We start from the raw sequence: 19,035 nt of genomic DNA, 5'->3' as shown, positions 1-19,035 counted from the left end.
ATTAAACATTTAGTAAGTCCTGTATTCAGAACTTAAAGAAAAATCGCTTTAGAGAGACTCCAAATGCCTTCTGCTGTAGCGCAAATTTAAGTGGTCCTGTCTTTCAGCAGGCGATTTTTTTCTAATTATCACTTCACTCAGGTTTAAAAGGTGGTTGAGAACAAAGATGAGTGTGCCAGCCCCCTGTCCCTTAATAGGCTAAAATAATACTTGGCAAAAAAAGAAGGGTTTCACACGTTTGAAAAGGCATGATTAAGATCGCTGGGGCTCACCCCGTTCTCCAGTTGCAGGGCTAAGAAGCTCTGAGTCAGAGCTTTCCCACCGGCTGGGTGGGAGGGAGGCCCCGAGGCCCAGCTCTGGCCAGCGGCTCCTCCCACGCACAGGCTACACGGGGTCCATTAACTGCCCCGGGTGAAGAACAGAGGCCCAGGAGTCCAAGAGAGTTTGGTCCCTCCACAGGGTAGAGTCCTGCCTCTGAGATGCCTTCCCTCCTCCCCCTGAACTTTTTCCCGATGATTTCTTGGGGGTGAGAACAGTGCAATTTGTCTGATCCTCCTTGTCTGAGAACAAGGGAAAAGTTCATCTTTGTACTCTTAGACTCTGGTAAACATTACACATTCAGCAGTTGTGCTTTTATTCCTCTTTTCTTTCCTTGACTGATAAATTAAAAGATTTATACGTGAAAATTGTAATCATGGACAAAACTTGCTTTAATGTATCAATAGTTTCTATTCTACTTGTCATTGGGTGAAATTTACATGCAGAAATCCATGGATCTAAAGTATCAAATTCAATGTGTTTTTATTAATTTATACATCCATGTAGCCACTATTCTCAACCAAGGTATAGAATATTTCCTTTATCCTATTAAGTTCTTTTCATTCATTTTCTACCCCCTTTAGTTAACATTGCTCTAATCTCCATTTCCATTAAATAGTTTTGCCTGTTCTTTCCTTTTTTTTTAAAGATTTTATTTATTTTTAGAGAAGAGGGAGAAAGAGAGGGAGAGAAACATCGATGTGCAAGAGATACATTAATTGGTTGCCTCTCACACGCCCCCAAAAGAAGATTTGGCTAGCAACCCAGGCGTGTGCTATGACTGGGAGTTGAACCGGCAGCCTTTTGGTTTGCAGGCTGGCATTCAATACACTGAGCCACACCAGGCAGGACTGCTTTGCCTGTTCTTGAACTTCCAGACCATTTCCACTTCCTATAGGCAATCTTTCTGTATTTTTCTCACCACAGATTAGTTTAGCCTATTCTTGAAATTCATACAAATGCAATCATACAATGTAGAGCCTTTTGTGCCTGCATTCCTTTGCTCAGAATGTTTTTGAGATCCATCCACATTGTTGCATGTAACAATCATTTGTCTTTTTTCTTGTTTGGTATAATTCTATTGTATGAATGCACTATAATTTGTTTATGCATTCTCTTGTTAAAAGGTATTTGGTTATTTCCAGTTTGGGGCTGTTGTGAGTAAAACTGTAATGAACATTCTTGAAAAGTCTCTTTGTAGACATGTTTTTGTTGGTCTCAAGTACATGCCTAAGCATAGAATTACTGGGTCATATAGTAGATGCATATTTAATTTCATAAGAAACCATGAAGTTTTCCAAAGTGGTTGTGATGTTTTACACTCTCACCACAGTGTGAGAATTAGAGTTGTTCCACATCCTTGTCAACATTTGGCGGTGTCAGTTTTTTAATGTTAGCCATTCTCGCTGGGGTGAAGTGGTATCTTATTGTGGTTTTAACGTGCATTTCTCTGATACCTAATAATATTGAGCGTCTCCTCATGTCCTTATTGGCTATTGGTTTAACTTCTTTTGTGAAGTGTCTATGTGAGTCCTTTGCCCATTTCAAAAATTGGATTGATATTTGTTCCTGATTTGTAGAAATTTAGTAATATATTCTGACTACAGAGGCATTTATCAGGTATATGTATTGTAAACATTCTCTTTTGAGCTTTGTAATATATTCTGAATATAATTTTTTTGTTGGGTATATATGTTGCAAACATTTTCTCTTGATCTGTGACTTACATTCTCATTTTCTTAAGGATGTATTTTAATGAGCAGATGTAGTGAGGGCTGTGTGTGAAAAGTAACCTCAGTTGGTAATAGTGACTTCCAGGAAGATGTCCGTCTCTCTGGAAAATTCCACTACTGTACCACAATCCTCAGCACACTCGTGAGCAAGCCCATAGCTGTGCACTTAGTAAACACCTCTTAACTGATGAGGAATTAAAAGTAACTCCTGAACAGAGGTGTATAAATGGAATCAGATTCATAAAGTAGTTAGATTTCCTACCTGTTAATAGGGGTAGACCCCTCGGAGTGACAAGACTTCCTTGGGAACCACTCACTACATCTGCACTTGCCTGCTAGTTCCTGTGGCTTTGGTCATTATCAAAGACCTTAAGTCCTGACACTTCCCTTCTATTCGCTTCTAGTTGCATTACATACATCCTGTAGTCAGTGCCATATTCAGGTAAATTGCAACTTCAGGTAAAATGTAATTTCCACTTTTATAGGATCATGAGCAATCTGGCACTCATCTTCACCTGGACAAAGTACACTTAGCAAAGGCTACCAATGGAGGGTATTTAAGGTATATAATGTCTTGGGTTTGAGAATTTTTTCAAAGAAGTCCAAAACACTCAACAGAAAAATGTGATCCAATCCTTTCCTGTTACTCTTTCCCTCTGGCAGATTTATGATAATGGAGCCATAATGCTCTAACAAGACAGCATAGAGAGTAAACGGCTCCTTAGCTGAGAAAGCAGGGGGAAATGGCTCTTTTACCTCCATTGCCCATGAAGGATCCAGGAAAGAGGGTTTCTTCCCTCCCACACAACAGCACATATTCCATGGGGAAAATAATCCCCATTAACGCTGCTTCTTGGGCCTAAAAGCTTTTAAGAAAGGTGATGTCAGCTTTATAACAGCCTTCCCCCTCTGCAGTGCCCTTTACTAGTGTGTACCAGCATGTGGTTCCCTTGGCCTGGGCAGATGAGCCCGCCCAGCCGGCAGCCAGGTGGGTGGGGTGAGCTCTGGCCCACGGGCTGCGAGAGGAGGGGTGTGTTCCTCCCAATGAAGAACAGAAGGGCGGAGGTGAGATCGCCAGGCTTTCTCTTCTCTGTCAGAGCACCCAGGGGGCTGAGTGTGGGAAGTACCGCAGCTGCAAGTGCAAAGTGTCCACCCTTTCCCAACCCTCAGCACACACACCACTTGAGCTAGAAGTAATCCTAGGTTGTGCCGTACTGAGATACGGAGAGTTGTTTTTTACTGTCTTATAACCTAATCTTAACTATTGCACATTCCCTCCCTGAACAGAAGCCACTAAGTAGTGATTCCCACTGGAGGAGTTCTTCCCGTAATACGATCCCAAGTTGAAAACTTGAGGGGAAAAAAACCTGCCTGTTTTATTATGATGTCATTAGTTTTGTGCAGGTGAACAGGTTTCACCTCTTGCCATCCAAAGAAACGGCAAATACATGTTCTCTCTCAGGTAAACTGTGATTGATTCCTGATGGCTGTCTGGAGTGGGGTTTTAAAAATGATTCTGAAGCAGAGTCTTGGCTACGCATGGAAGATGACACAAATGATTAGGGATGTCCATGTGGTTATGGCACAGGAAGTGGGGACAGGGATGGTGGTCTCCACCATCTTTATGTCTCACTACTGCCCGAGGGATACAGGGACCCTTCCCTTGTGTCAGCAAAGATGAGGCCCCAGTGAGCCATCCAGCACCACCCCCAGATGCCTCCACGGGGAAAAAGATGGAGTTAAACAGTAGAGTAATCCACCAAGCCACCACTAATCCATTGTGAGCTTGCAGACTTGATCAGGTATCTTAGCCAGAACACTGGAGTCATATTCGTGATATCCAGTGACTGTTCTTATGACAGACTCCCTAGAGAGCCTGCTATATAAAGCAATCTGAACTCAGATGCATCAGTCCTCTCAATCAATCACCAAGATTCTCTATGCAGATTCTCTCTATTCATCTTACTGTTTCACTGAGAGACACACTCAAGCTGAAGCTGGGGCAGATGAGGCAACGTTTGACAAGTGAGGATGCTGTGTGAATGCTTAGGGCCTGGCTGTCCCATGGGAGGGTGGGGTTCTTCTCCCTCCCACTCCTCCCCTAGCCCCTTCGGCTCTCACCCAGACTTCCACCAGCGCCTAAGGGGTGGGCTAATCTTCACTGGGTGTCACTGTGAGCCCAGTGTATGCCCATGGCTCCTTAGGCATTAGCTCACCCACTCTTTACCATAATTTTAGGAGGCTGGTACAACTTTATTTTTACAAATGAAAAGTCTCGAGCACAGAGAGGTTAAGAATCTAGCCAAAATCTCTGCAAGTAAATCTAGAAATCTTTGACTCCAGAGTTCATGCTTGGTCTAATATGTGATTAAAAAAAAAAAAGGAAACCTGAGTGCTTACTAATATCTTTGGTTCAAAAGAGGAAGGTTAAAAATTACTGGTAGATGATCATTTAATGAAGTGGTTAATAACAGGAGCTTCAGAGCGAAAGAGACTTTGGCCTGGCTCCATAGCAAGTTTTTTGTTTGTTTGTTTTTTTGTTTTGCTTTGTTTTGGTTTTACCTGTGAGATCAGATAAGTGATTCAGCCTCATTTTTCTTATCTGTAAAGAGGAACACTTACAGGGTTTATTTCATCTTCCTATGAGGATTTCATGGGAATACATACATAAAATGATTAGTAGACCCCAGGATATGGTAAACATCTTTTAAAAGGTCTTATTCTCAGTGACTTATCATTCTCTCCCCCATGCCTAATTATCCCAGGTAAACTTAAAATGGGTTATTTTATATTAAAGATGGATGGATGGAAAAAAAATATTCCCTATTTTAGGAAAAATTTCTGCCAAATAAATGTCAAGTTTATTAAGATCAAAAAGCCTTTTTAACCAATCCATTTAGGGATTTTTCTGCATGTCTGTTTCTTTCAGTTTTCTATTGATATACTGCAACAAAATGTCATATCTTACACTGCCCTAGACTCCAAAAAGCATTTAAGGTGTATCTCAGAGGGCTGAGCCATTATTTTATTACATGTAAAAAAGGGTAAGACCTTCTCCTTAACCTCACTAAAAGCATAGTTACAATGACCCCTGTTCTTTGATTAAGATTATTCAGAACTGCCATCAAGTGAGAAACCATTAGCAGTACAACTGCACTGCCCATTGGAAGACTGGAAACGCAAATCTCAGCTATTCAGGGTCACCATGACATAGTAGGTTTCTCCAGAGAAACAGAACAAAGAACCAAAAGGATGGGGGCGGGGGGCGGTGTGAGAGAGAGAGATCTTTCTTTCTCTCTCTTCCTTCCTTCCTTTCTTCCATCTGTCTATAGAGAGAGAAAGATGCAGATTTATTTTAAGTAGCTGGCCCATGTGACTGTGGGGACAGGCAAGCCCAACGTCTGCAGGTAGCCAGCAGGCTGCCGGTGCAGGGCAGGGTTGCGATTCAAGTCTGAGGCAGTTTTCTGCCAGAATTCCTTTTAGCTGCAGGCAGGTTAGTCTGTTTCTAGGAAGACCTTCAACTGATTGGATCAGGACCAACCATATAACAGAGGATGATGTGCTTTACTCAAAGAACAAAGATTTAAATGTTAATCTCATCTGAACACACACACACACCTTCACGGAAATATCTAGGATTAATGTTTAACCTAATATCTTGGAACCATGGCCTGACCAAGTTGACCCATAAGATTAACCATCACAGAAAGGCAAGTTCTGTTTTGGGCCACAATTCCCATCTGTACAATCACCTGCTCTCTACATCAGACAAATGAATCTCAATAACTACCTCGCAAAACTGCACCCACCCCTCCAAGGAAAAGGAAGATAACGATGTGTTACTATTTCCTGACCACTCTATGAGATGCGCCCTAATGTGAGTTTTGTACTCAGCTTTTTCTTACTACTGTTGCAATCCACATCATATTTTTCAAATCCCATGGACCAATAAAACAGAAGCGAAGGCATGTGAAATGTCTATAAAGACATGGAGAGAGAAAGGGGAAAGTTCATGCCTTTTCCGTGGCTGTTACAGAGATTCTCAACATTATGTCTCCAGATGCTTCAATAAAATGGTATTTTCCTTTCATGTAAAAGGTGTTTAATATTTTCCCAGACCCTGATGTCTGGAAATAGCTGAGTTAGGGACAGAACTGTTCCCTTTACCCAGACATTTGTTATAGTTCAAGTGCAGGCTGAAGACTGAACGACAGGCACTGGAGACTATAGGGCAAAATGCAGTAAAAAGAACACTGCAGCCTGGCTGTATGCACTAAGGGAGATACTGAATTTAAAAGATTAGTAATTGTGCTACATTTCTTCCATTACTGCCCCAGTCCCCTTCCCCCTCCCCCTCCTGCTCTGTGCCCTGGGAAACAGACTCTGATGGGCACTTTGGCTGCTGGCTGAATTGTAGTGTTCAGCCTGTGGGGGCAATGGTGAGAGATGGGGAGGGAGGAGGAAAGCAAGGTGTGGGTATTGATTGGAGGCTCTGTCGGTGAGAGATCACCTTGGGTGGCTGTGTCTCTCGGTCCAAGGTCACAGCTCCTCTCAGCTGCCTTCTGGGTAGGACCCCTAGGTGCTAGTCAGGCGTCCTTCAGATCAGGGGGTAGCTACTCCTCCTGCCCTAGCCCTGCGGTGCTGCGCTGTCCTATGGGGCTTCCTCCTCCCAGGCCTGACTTGGGAACAGTCCTTTCATCAAACACTCTTCTAATGACCTGATTTGAGGGCACTGCCTGTGCCGGCTGGGGCCAACTAAATAAGTATTCAGCATATGCTCTGTTTCCCTTCTTTAAAAGAGCTGGAATTTAAAAAAATCTCTCAAACATTTCTGAGATATTTGGAAACCATAATTAACAAGGATCTTCTGATATTACTCAGCATTCTTTAAGCAACTCATGTAATAATTTCCTCCTCAGATCCAAAGCCCAACAAAAATATTCTTTATTCTGCTTTGAGAATCACATAATCTTTGGTGTTCCCATTTTTATTCTTCTTTCAAGGAAACACAGCATTGAACTCAGTGTTTATTGTCAATGATTGAATTCAATCGAATACTTGGTGACAACTATTTCTCTACTGCTTGAACTGTTTTTTAAAACTAGTGTTCATCCTACTTTGCTGTTATCTTTTTTTCACTGTGTTTAGTCTGGCGAGTCATCCAAATTCTTTTAGGACTAAGGAGAAAATATATCCTCTTTAATAAATATTTCAACATAAAAATTGGGCCTGAATCAGCATTAGGGCTACATGAAAGGACAAAACAAAACAAAACAAAACCCCAGATTCACAAGGATCCACTTGCAAACAAGTCACAGAGGCAAGAGGCCAGGAAGAAGGCAGACCCACCCACAGGCTGGTGGGTCAGGCAGTTATCCATAACTTTTCCTGTTTATTCAGCTGCCTGTGGAGCTTAATAGATATTTAGGAACAGCCCAGACTTACTCTTGGTGTGGGGCTCCTGTCTTGGTCAGCAAAGTCAGCACAAAAAACATGAAAATCACGAAGACTGCAAGACCAACCCAAAATCCAATCACAATGGAATCTGCAAGACAGTTAACACGAAATTAGTATTTCACAGCAACTGAAAATTTGAACATTCAAGAAATCTGGGCTTTGCGGTATATGAAACGAGAAAGGACGTCACCAGTCACAGGAGACAGTCTTGAACCCTCCGTCAGCTGGGGACAGATAAGATGTAGGGAATGAGGGGCAGAGAAGAATCTGTCGCCTCCAGGTTCTGGTCTCAGGTGACACTAAGAGATGTCAGCCTTACTGACCATTGGTTTCCATATCCCAGTAAATGAACCTAGGACACAGCAAAGGCCATCTAGGTCCCCAAGATTCCACTGAAGGGTCTTGAGTTACAGAATACAGTTTTTAGCAGAAACAACAATATAAAGTTTAAAATAAATTCTGAGCCAAACCAGCCCAGTTTTGTATTTTCACTTCTGTTCATGCTGGAATAGTTCAGGTCCTCATAACCTCTCGCCGAGAACACACGAATGGCCTCCTGTGTTGTCTTTCTCTGTGCTTCAACTCGGTACGAGCCTGCTTTACCACAGCTTCCGTAATATTGATCTTTTATGAAAAACTGTTCAACAAAGACAGACCTGACCTCTTCCAGGTTGAAAGAGATTCCATAAGTAAAGCACTTTAAACAATGTCTGGCATCTGAGGAGAAGATACCCCGCATTTGTCAGCTATTATTGTTAAAATTATTTTTTCCCAGCTTACCCCTACTTTAAAACCCATGTTTCCAATCAGACTAGGGGACATTGTGTCCCTGTATTTACCTTAACTCCCTCTGACAACTTCCTAACCCTCACGCCTTCTTAGGGGCTTTACCTTTACCCGACTAGAACAATTTCCCCCAACCTAGAGCAGATGAAAGTTCACCCATCTTTCAAAGCCCATTCCGTGCCCTCTCTCCTTCACCAGGCCGGGACCATTTCACCACCTGGTGTGCTTGCCCCCTCCTTTGAGCCCCGTGGCATTTTGCCTGTGCTTCTCTACATGGGCCCTCCCTTGGGTAATAGTCCCTAAGAGTCCCTAGGGTATGTCTCTGGGACAGGGATGAGGCTGGACTGTCCACAGAACCTGCACACACATAATAGGGTCTCAAATCTGGGGGAGACAACACAGCTGAATTATTTTGCATTTTCTGATTTATGCTAAGAAGTTAGTCTATGTGGGAAGACAGTGAGAGTGCTTAGCAATTTTTTAAAAATGAATGGCTAAACACTAAACGTGTTTAAATGCAAAGCATGATTCTAATTAAATTCTAATTCATTTTTTCTAAAGCGAAGAAATCTGATTAGCAGTTTACTCTGTATAATTTGTACTTTTCATTCTACATATACTATTGCCTAAAGGTTAACACCTTTTATTCAACAATGTGCTGAATAATTAGCATTCTGGATGCAAAACGAATATATCTTTCCTGGGGTTAGGCATGCCATTGAAATAGAAATTGTAGATTTTGCCTTATAATATAATGGAAATGAAGCCTAAAAAAGACATAAGAACAAGTTCCAAAAAAACACATGTAAACAAGTGCAACTGACATGTAACAGCGATATCTCATCTATGGGGCGCAGACTATGAAACACGATTGTACAAACAAACGACAGCACGCTGTGCTTCATCAACGGCCTGCAGAGCAAAAGCAAATTCTAAAAATGACACACCAGTATTATATTTAAGTCCTCAATTGAGAATTGACTCTAACTGATTCGTTTTTAGAATCTGTCTGCTGGGAAGGGGTTCTCGCGTGGACCGCTTTCACACGGCAGATGGGAGCGGCACCCCCATCAGCCCTCCGCTTCCCAAAGCCCGGTGGGCAAAGGTGGAAGTGGGGTGCCCTTCACCCAGCCCAGACCCTTCCCTCTGCCCTGCTAGTGCCCCAGGTTGCTGATCAAAAAGCAATAATAATGGGGGGCAGGAGAGGGTCGCGGCCGTTGGGGGACCAAGGGGGGAGCAGAGTGTGGCGGTTCTGTGGTTAAAATCTGAGAGTCTATGTGATCTAACAGCATTTCCGAATGTTCCCTTGAGAATGTGGCATCTATGTTTCTCATCACAATGTGTTTCAGTTTCTTTGCTTATTATGTAGTTTTGCTTATTCACTTTCCCCTTCGAACAAAATTCTGTTTCTGCCAATTATTTCCTTTAATTCTCCTCACCCCACCCTCTGCTGTGTGGGCCAACCCCAGGGCGCTTTCTTACCCTGAGCCCCTTTCCGGGAGGATGGGAGATCCCCATCTCACCCTAGGAACAGACAAACTCTCTTGAAATTTTATTTATATACCACGTTTCAAGGTCATGGGCACTGTGGTAACATGGGAATACATCACCCCTGGCCTTCCTCAAAACACCCTTTCCAGGGAGGAAGCCAGCTTAGAGGTTTATAGCGAGTGAGGTTCGAATGAATCCCGTGGTTAAGGAAGCCAAGAGAAGCTTTGCTTGTCTGGAGACTGAGTTACTTAGAAAGCATTATAGTAAGGGGGTAGAGCCAATTGCCACAGGAATTCCAAATGGGATGAGTCATAATAAAATAATTTCCCCTTAGCCTGACCTCCAGTGAATGAAAGGAAACAACCGAGCTGAAAGCTGACAGGCGCAAGATTTTCTCTAGAATGGTCTTGTTCTCCAGGTAGCATTTTCTTCTCCTCCCAGTAGCAACCACCCCATCGCCCGGCCTCTCCACCTCCCAGGAATAAATTATGACCTTTCCATCCTGTGGTTGTATGAGAAACAAAGGTTAATGTCTAATTTGAAAGAGGGGATTCAGGACAACAGAGCTAGCACTGCCCTCACACCACTTCTGGCTCCTAAAGCATTAGGGTCAGTTCTGTGGCAAGAATTCCTGGCAAGGAGCCGACGGCGATGTTCGGGTACTTGTCTGTGCTGTGCCCCCAAGGGCACCTGGTCTTACTCCAAGTCTTCAGGAGCTCTGGTTCTGCTCCTCAGCTCAGTGACCCCTTCTCCGGCTGACGTATCTGTGCACGTATCAGGCGTCATCTGCAAGTTGGCATAGGATAAAAGCATGGAATGTGGCCACCAATGAGGGCTCAGAATAAGAGAATGCTCCTTCGGTCTTTCCTCAACACAGCAGCTGGAACGGTCCTGCTAAGATGCAGCCACGTCCACTTGTGGACTTACAGGCTTTGCTTCTGCTTCTCTAAGAACGTCCAGTCTCACCCAGCCAAGCCCTTCATAAATGTCCCATTTCTCTTCTCTTTATAGCAAAATTCTTGAGAGATTTTTCTCCTCCTCTTTTTTTTCTTTTTGAACCAATTCCATCCACCTCTCACTCCCACCACTCCACTGAAACTGCTTTTAAAATCATTGTCGGTAATGTCTACATTTTAAATCCAACAGTTAACTCTTGTCCCTCAACTAACTTGACCCAACAGCATCTGACACAGACCATGGTCTCACCCTCAAAACCGTTTCTTCACTTGGTTTCCAGGAAACCACAACTGCCCAGTTTTCTTCTTGTCTTTCTGTAAATTCCACTCAGGCTCTTTTGCTGCTGTCTTCTCAACATCCTCCAGTTTCTAAATGCTAGCGTGACCCAGGGCTCAATTCCTGGGCCTCTGTAGTTTTCTACCTACACTCATTCATCCATCTCTTGGGGCAAATATCATTTATATGCTGATGACTCTCAAATTTCACTGAACTCCTCTCCCCCCTGGTCTTCTCAGGTGTCTGATAGGTCTCAATTTAACAGGTCCCAAACTGAGCTCAGGATGTTATGGCCTCTCCTATAGTCTTCCCCATCTCAGTTAATGGCAAGTCATCCTGCCAAACGCTCAGATCACTAATCTCCAAATCATCCTGGGTTCTTCTCTTTCTCTTCCACCCTATTGCCAATCCATTGACAAATCCTGTCTGATCTAGCTTCAAAAAATACCCAGAATCACAAACTTCTCACTACTCCACTGCCCACACCATGGGCCAGTGTTAATAACAGCCCTGTGACTGGCCTCCGCTTCCAGGCTCATCCCCTCCCTTCCTTGGCCACAGAGAGGATTTACTGAAACCTAAGCCAGAGGCTGCTCCTCTCCTCCAAACCCTCAAACGACTTCCCTCACCCCCACACACAAAAGCCAAAGTCCTTAGCATGACCTCTAAGGCCCCAATATCCTCTTCTCATGACCTGACTTCATCTCCTGCTGCTCTGCCTCTTACCCACTCCCCTGGTGCCCTGCTGGCCTCCTCGTTGTTACTTTGCAGGTTGCATTTCACAACTGCAGGGCAGTTTCTGGAACGTTCTTCCTCAGATATCTTATAGCTTAATTTCTTACTTCCTTAAGGTCTTCTCTCAAATTTTTCCTTCTCAGTGAGGCCTTCTATGGCCGCCTATACTTTTATCTCCACACTCCACATCCTATCCCTACTTTATTCTTCCTTTTTCTTTTTTTTTAAATCGCTGTCTCGCGTAGTTTATTTAACTTATTAACTGCCTGTCTCTCCCAATACAAGGCAAGATCTATGAGAGGAGGTATTTTTTGTCTTTTCTATTCACTGTTGTATCTCCAATGCTTAGAATAATACTGCACAAAACAGGTGCTCAATAAATATGTGCTGAATGAATGAATGTCCACTCCACTGGTACCAATTATATGTCAGACATATGTCCACTTCTGATACATTATAAGGCTTAATACCAGATTAAAAACTAAGAGCAAAAGTCGAAATGACTGTTAAACGTTGTTTCTCAGATGAAAGACCATTTGAAGGTAGGAATCTCAATTTTAGCAGGCAGAAGAACATAATCTAATTAAAGATATAGCTATTATCGCCAAGTGTGATCTGTTACAGATAATGCAAATGAATGAAGATAAGTGCTACGAACCTTCTTATCCTGATCTTGAAATATCTTGTTTCTGTACTTTTGAACCTGAACCTAGCTAGCTTTGAATTTTGCTCTGCAAAACAAGGAGACATACTTGAAGGTCAGAGTCATAGCATTTTAAAAATGAAGAGACTATACCAATGTACACAATGAAATAGCTGACTTTTTTTATTTTTTCCGTATGTATAGAGGATTTTTTTAATTTTTTTTTTATTCTTTCCTATGTCTCTCATATATTGTCAGGTTCCTGAAGCTAAGGGCATCCACTTTAACCAAATCTCTCCCTGAATCAGAACAGTAAGGACTCCACCAGGCATTTTTGTTTTTTCCTGATGTGAATGTTAAAACTAACAAAAGCACTCCTTAGCAATGGTATAGTATGTAAAATAAGTAACGTGTCACATGTCTATGTTTTGCAGGCATTTTTTCTAACTATAATCGCTTATAGAATGCAACATGCTTTTAAAAGATTTTCAATTATCTCTAGAAATGCACCAACCAAAATTACAGCAGAAGGACTGTCTTTTTTGCCCCTTAGATTAAGGAAAGAGGCCAGAGCAAACTGACACAAAAATAAAATTAATGCCACCAACGTGTAAAAGCTCACATTACCAAAGAAAATGGCTATTTGTCTAGTCATTTTCATATCCACCAAAATTCTTAACAGCAAGTGCCCTTACTTAAAGATCATCCCAGGGAAACAACAGGTTAAAGAATTAAAGTAAATGAAGGAGGGAAATTTCATACCCTGCCAGCAACAGCCTCCCATCAGGTAGTCAATGACAACATATCCCAATGGGTTCCATGGGCTTTTTTTTTTTTTTTTTTTTAATTTCCAGAAAGAAGTATGGAGCAGACATCAAAAAAGGAATGAGTGAAAACATTTAATTATTACTATTCACTTCAGGGAAAAAGGATATGTAGTTTAGTTAATGATTTCTTAAGGAGCAAAAATAGAAAGCCCTCTTTCCAGGAAATGAGTAACTGAAGCCCTTTACAGACCCACTGACGGAGACCAGAAGGTGGGAACCAGCGGGAGTATTCCTGCCCCACCCCTCTAACTGCCCAGCCGAAGGCTCTGCCACAGCCAGGAGCAAGCAGTGGCATCTGAGCCCTCAGGGCCCACGCATGAACCCTGGGCTGTTACGGTCCTTCCTGCAACAGGGGAAAGGGGACAAAGGTTAAGCCTCTTAAGTAACTGAAATGGGGAGTTGACCAAGATGGAAATTTAGGAGGTTCCGGAGCTCCCCTTCTCCTAAATATATGGATGCACCAAATATACAGCTACATATGGAGCAAGTCCCTCTGAAAGAGATCCAGGAATAGCAGATCAACTCCTGCACATCTGGCAAGTGAGAAAATATCCACATCTACATGGGTAGGAAAATGCTGAGACACACATTTGCCACAAACCCCACCCCCAGCCCAACAACATACAATGGGGACGGAAACCCTAATTCCCACCTTCTCCCTAAAGAGGGAGGATTTGAATTGTACATCTAGAGCCTCAACTTTTAAGACTCACACTGGAGAGATGAGCCCCCAAAACATCTAACTCTGGGTTGCATCCATGAGAACCCCAAGACTACAGCAAGCAAAAAAGCAGTTCTTTATGGGCACATAGCCCTCACCATGGCTATGCCCCAGGGCTCAGGGCAGAGGGAGCCCAAAAAACACCCACCTCCCAGTCTTCCTTTGACAGCGGTTTATCTGCTTACTCCAAAAGATGCTGCCTGAGGGCCAGGCTTCTAATTTAGCAGGCGTTTAGGGGCTGGCTGTGGTCCTTCCCAGATACCAGAGAAGCCTTTGGACACCTTCCCATCCTTCTCCCTCCACCCCACTCCAATAGTAAAATCATGGTCCCCAGAGGGAGGTTGTACACATGTCTGGTGCCCCAGCTTGGCAGCAGCTATCCGAGGGATCTCCTGGCTCTGAGAGGCACTGGGGCTTGCATTCATGAGTCCCACAGGACTGTAGTAAACAAAGAAGCAGTTCTTAACAAGTGCAAGAGCACCTCTCATTCCTACATACAAGGCCCAGAACAGACGGAACAGACGAAAATGCCCAACTCCCAGTCTCTCCCTGGAAGGATGTAACTACATACATTCCCAGCTGCTGCCTGAGAGTCTGGCTTCTAATCAGACGGCATGTAGGTGCTGATCTTGATTCCCCCACTTTGGGACACAGACAGGTTTTGACACATCCCCAACTAGTAGAAGCCACTAAGAAAAAAAGACAGTTGCTTGGACAATCATAAACATTTAAGAGACAACTAGGAGCTCAGGGCTGGCTGAATGACTCGGTTCATCTCCTACGCAAGACCACTCCATCAAGACTGGCCGAGGTGGCTATTGTATATGATGTCCAGAAACCACACAGAGAGTCAAGGAAAACAAAGAAATAGAGGAATATGCTCCAAACAAAAGAACAAAAGTAAGTCTCCAGAAACAGATCTAGATGAAATAGAGATGTTATTTACCTGATAGAGCTCAAAAGTAGTCATAGACATAAGAGGTAAGTTTCTTAACATAGATCTTGGAAGTGATTTTTTGAATTTGACACCAAAAATTTGAAAAGCAAAAGCAACAAAAGCAAAATAAACAAATGATATTATATCAAACTAAAAAGCTTCTGCACAGCAAAAAATGAAAAGGCAACATATAGAATGGGAGAAAATATTAACAAAGCACACATCTGATAAGACGTTAATACAACTCAATAGCAAAAAGTTAAAAAAAAAAAAAAAAAGAACCCCAATTTAAAAATAGGCAAAGGACCTGAAGAGATATTTCTCCAAAAAAGACATCCAAATGGCCAACAGGTACATGAAAAGGTGCTCAACTCATTAATTATCAGGGAAATGTAAGTCAAAACCACAATGAGCTATCACCTCAAACCTGTTAGGATGTCTATTATCAAAAACACGAGATAAATGCTGGTGAGGATGTGAAGAAAAGGGAACCCCTGTACACTGTTGGTGGGAATGCAAACTGGTACAGCCACTATGGAAAACAGTATGGATGTTCCTCAAGAAATTAGAAATATAACTACCATAGATCCAGCGACCCCACTAATGGATATATGTCCAAAGGAAATAAAACCACTATCTTGAAGAGGATATTTATACTCCCATGTTAATCGCAGCATTATTCACAACAGCCAAGGTATAGAAACACCTAAAGTATCTATCAACGGATGAATGGATCAAAAAAATGTGATAGACATACTCACAATTGTGCACAATTGTGCCCCTACATACATACACAAGATGGAATATAATTTAGCCTTTAAGTAAAAGGAAATTCTGTCATTTATGACAACATGGGTAAACCTGGCGGGCAATGTGCTGAGAAATAAGCCAGGCAGAGAAAGACAATACTGCATGTTATCACTCATATGTGAAATCTAAAAAGAAAAAAAATTAAACTCATCATGGCAGGGGGTAGAAAAGTGGCTGCCAGGGGCTCAGTGAGGAGTGGGGGAAATAGAGAGATGCTGGTAAAAGGGTGCAAACTTTCTGTTATAAAATGAATAAGTATAGCTGATTACACTGTCTTGTATAGGTGAAATTTACAAGACAGTAGAACTTGAATGTTCTCATAAATAAATGAGTAAAAATAATAGAGGTTATTAATATGTTAATAAATTCAATGAGGGAAATCCTTTCACGATGTATACAAATGTCAAATCCTCACTGTGCATTTTAAGCATATTACAATTTTATTTGTCAGTTACACCTTTAAAAAGGTGGGGGGAAAAAAGAAGGTTCTCCCTGCAAAGGAGCAGCAAGTGGGCAGGAGGGACCATGAATGCCAAGGCAGGTCAGCGTCAGCGGCCAGGCCAGGAAATGCTCAAGGAACAAAAGCATTTCCTTTGCCACATTTGCCTCTCCAATTCTAATCTGTCATATATTTCCTAATGTAGCCCATTAATCTGAACCAGTTACAAGCCTCTTATGTTGGTAGCGCTGTGGATATTCACTTTGGAACAACCAACCATCTCTGGAATATTGATGGTGTAGCCATGACAGGGCCTGGGAGTGGGCAGCAGTTCCCGCTTATGTTGACTCTACTTAAGGAAACAAAGATGCTTCGTACTGGTCAGTCAGCACCCAGTTATGACTGGAATTGGACAGGAACCTTTCACAAGACTGTATTTCCTTGCTCTGTGCTGGATCATCAGTCACTCCAATAGCATGGCACACGCTTCACCAAACACAGAGCCAGGAAGGATCGCAGGCTGTTCTTGTCCATCATCATGAACACACATAGATAGACTCTCTCCCAGCTCCAGAAAACCAAGGGAGCTAAGAGATGCTGTTGATCATGTGTTACAAAACAAGGTTCTTCAATTAATAGTTCCAGATTCTACTTCTGTCATATTTTTGATAGTCCAAATGTTCACACAGTTTGGGAGAGCTGGAATTGTTAATGCTTTAGTAAAATATCTCAGTTTAAGAATTATGTTGGTTCATATTCCCCCACTATGCGAACCTTTCACATTCCTTGTCACTTGGAATCACCAAGGCCCTCATGTAATACCATCCCTGAGAAACCAGTTTTTGTTTGGAGGAGGTGTTTTTTGAGGTTTTGGGGGTAGAGGACAGAGTTCTGTAAAAAGAGAGAATGTTCAGGAAAAGTAATCAATGGGGGTTTCACAGGTTAAAACAAATATATATTATGCTCGCAATGAAGAACTGTATAAGACTTACATTTATGAGCCTTGAGTCCTTCAAAGGAAACAGGTCCGATCTCGTAGTACTCATATTCCCAGGTGTAATCAGAATTAGGTGCAGATTGCTGAGACGTTTTGTTAGAAATGAACCTCTGAGCAGACATCTCCACCCTGCACAAGTAAAGAAAGGCAAGTGCAGAACCTGTTACTTCACCCACAACTGCTCAGGTACTCTGATTGCTCTTGACCACATTTGGGAGTTCAGCAGAAAAGCCCTCAGGAAGGTCCTATCCACTCGGTCAGAGAAAGGCCTTCACGGGAGGCCCACACCTCATACCAAGTGACCATTCTTTCCTTTTATTTCTCCACTAAACTGCACACCATGTCTTCCTTTGATGTAGTTCCCCAGAATTTAACCCAGTGCCTGGCACATAATCAACTTTCAATAACTGACGAAAGAAGGAAGGGAAGGAAGGAGAGAGTACATCAATTTCCCTGAGCTTCCATCTTCAGCCTCACCACCCATACCCGCGTGAGTAGGTAAAGTGCTGACAAAGAATAGATAAAGTCAGTATCAGAAGTGAACTAAGTTTATATCTATTGAGCCACTACTATGCAACAATAAAGATGTGCACACTAAGTCTAATGAAATGGGTGAAGAAAGGAGAGATGAACAGCAAAAACTGCAGAGCGGGAGAAGGTCCTCAGTGGAAGCCTGACGCTTGCCCGCTCCTAAAATTTGTCCTGTTTTCAGAATGTCCCAAGTGTCTTCTTTCTGATAATTTTCAGATAGAAAATTCTTACTTCTTTGAGAGAAGAGGTGCAGTATGCAGTATGCGGTATGTGCAGTATGGATGCCAAAGGTGACAAGTCAATAGAGCGCATATTCAATAGTGACCACCTACTGTGAGCAAAGCACTGCACACTGTGTGTGATAAAAACTAGCTGGGACGTTAAGCAAACGTAAGTCGGGAGGGTCTATGCAGCGCTAGGGCTTATGGAAGTTCTCATACTCTATGTAATAGCAAGAACCCTCCACGTGAGAACGCTACAGGCAGAGCTCTAAGGTTATAATAAAGCTCTACGGTCCTAACGTCCCCTTCCCTTAACTTCCTCTTCCCTTCTGTAAATACCCCTCTGTCTTGACATGCAGGCCAGAGTGTGCACATGGCTTGGCCGTTGTGCATTCCCTGGGTTGCACCTCTTTCTTTTTCCCGAATACACCCTCTTTGGTGATGAAACACTAGGAAGAGATGGGATAGGAGGAGATGCTTGAGACACAGACCAGGAGACTACAGGCCTTACCTCACAATGGGGAAGGTGTAAAAAGTGACATTGAATAGTAATTTGAATGAAATACCAGCTGAAACCAAGATTTACTGAGCAGTTACCACTGCTGGGGCCCACGCACCAAAATCTTTCCAAGGTTCCTCTTCTCCCACAGCTACAATAGGTCAGTATCAGCCACCGCCACGTCTACAGCACAATCCCCAGAGAAGCTAAAGGAAAATCTCCACCGCACTGCTTCTCCAAGGCATGACTCTCACCTTTCCCTCTTCCCCACTTCCCACAGAAACAGGCCCCCAACCCCTCAGCATCACATTGTTCAAAAGAGGGGGAGCTGTGGTCCAGAGAGGCATGCCAGCGTCAGAATCGGAGAGTGACTCTGAGCAGCAGCCAGACGAATTACTCCTCCAAAGGTAGAAGAGAATGTACCAATTCTCGTTTGGGAAAGAAAGCTACACAAATCTTAAGAATAGCTGACCTTTAAATAAGTATTCAGCTACCTTTCTAACACCAGCATCAAAATAACATAAAACCGTCACCACAGTATCATCTTTGGCTTTTCTCTTATTTGAACAAGAACCTATTTCCCTCAACTACAAAATTAATTACCTCAGGAAATGAGAATTAACAACGCAAACCTACGAGGTACCATCCTCATTTATA

The 19,035-nt window shown here is 42.8% G+C and overlaps 1 protein-coding gene across 2 annotated transcripts in view; it reads right to left on the bottom strand.

Annotated features, from left to right (window-relative positions):
- The window catches only part of MRAP2 (melanocortin 2 receptor accessory protein 2), a 39,949-nt gene that overhangs the window by 2,848 nt on the left and 18,066 nt on the right, over positions 1–19,035 (bottom strand). For both annotated transcript variants that reach the window (XM_054568853.1, XM_054568854.1), the window contains 2 exons: positions 17,123–17,256; positions 7,497–7,596 (listed from right to left, as the gene is read on the bottom strand). In XM_054568853.1, coding sequence (XP_054424828.1) covers positions 7,497–7,596; positions 17,123–17,249 — 227 coding nt within the window. In that variant the 5' untranslated portion in view covers positions 17,250–17,256. The remainder of the gene's footprint in view (positions 1–7,496; positions 7,597–17,122; positions 17,257–19,035) is intronic.

Source organism: Pteronotus mesoamericanus, unplaced genomic scaffold, assembly GCF_021234165.1.
Source record: "Pteronotus mesoamericanus isolate MK-2021 breed Mesoamerican mustached bat unplaced genomic scaffold, CSHL_Meso_final contig_20, whole genome shotgun sequence".
Classification (NCBI taxonomy): domain Eukaryota; kingdom Metazoa; phylum Chordata; class Mammalia; order Chiroptera; family Mormoopidae; genus Pteronotus; species Pteronotus mesoamericanus.
The sequence above is the reverse complement of the archived record's forward strand: the minus strand, read 5'-3'. Positions and strand labels throughout refer to the sequence as shown.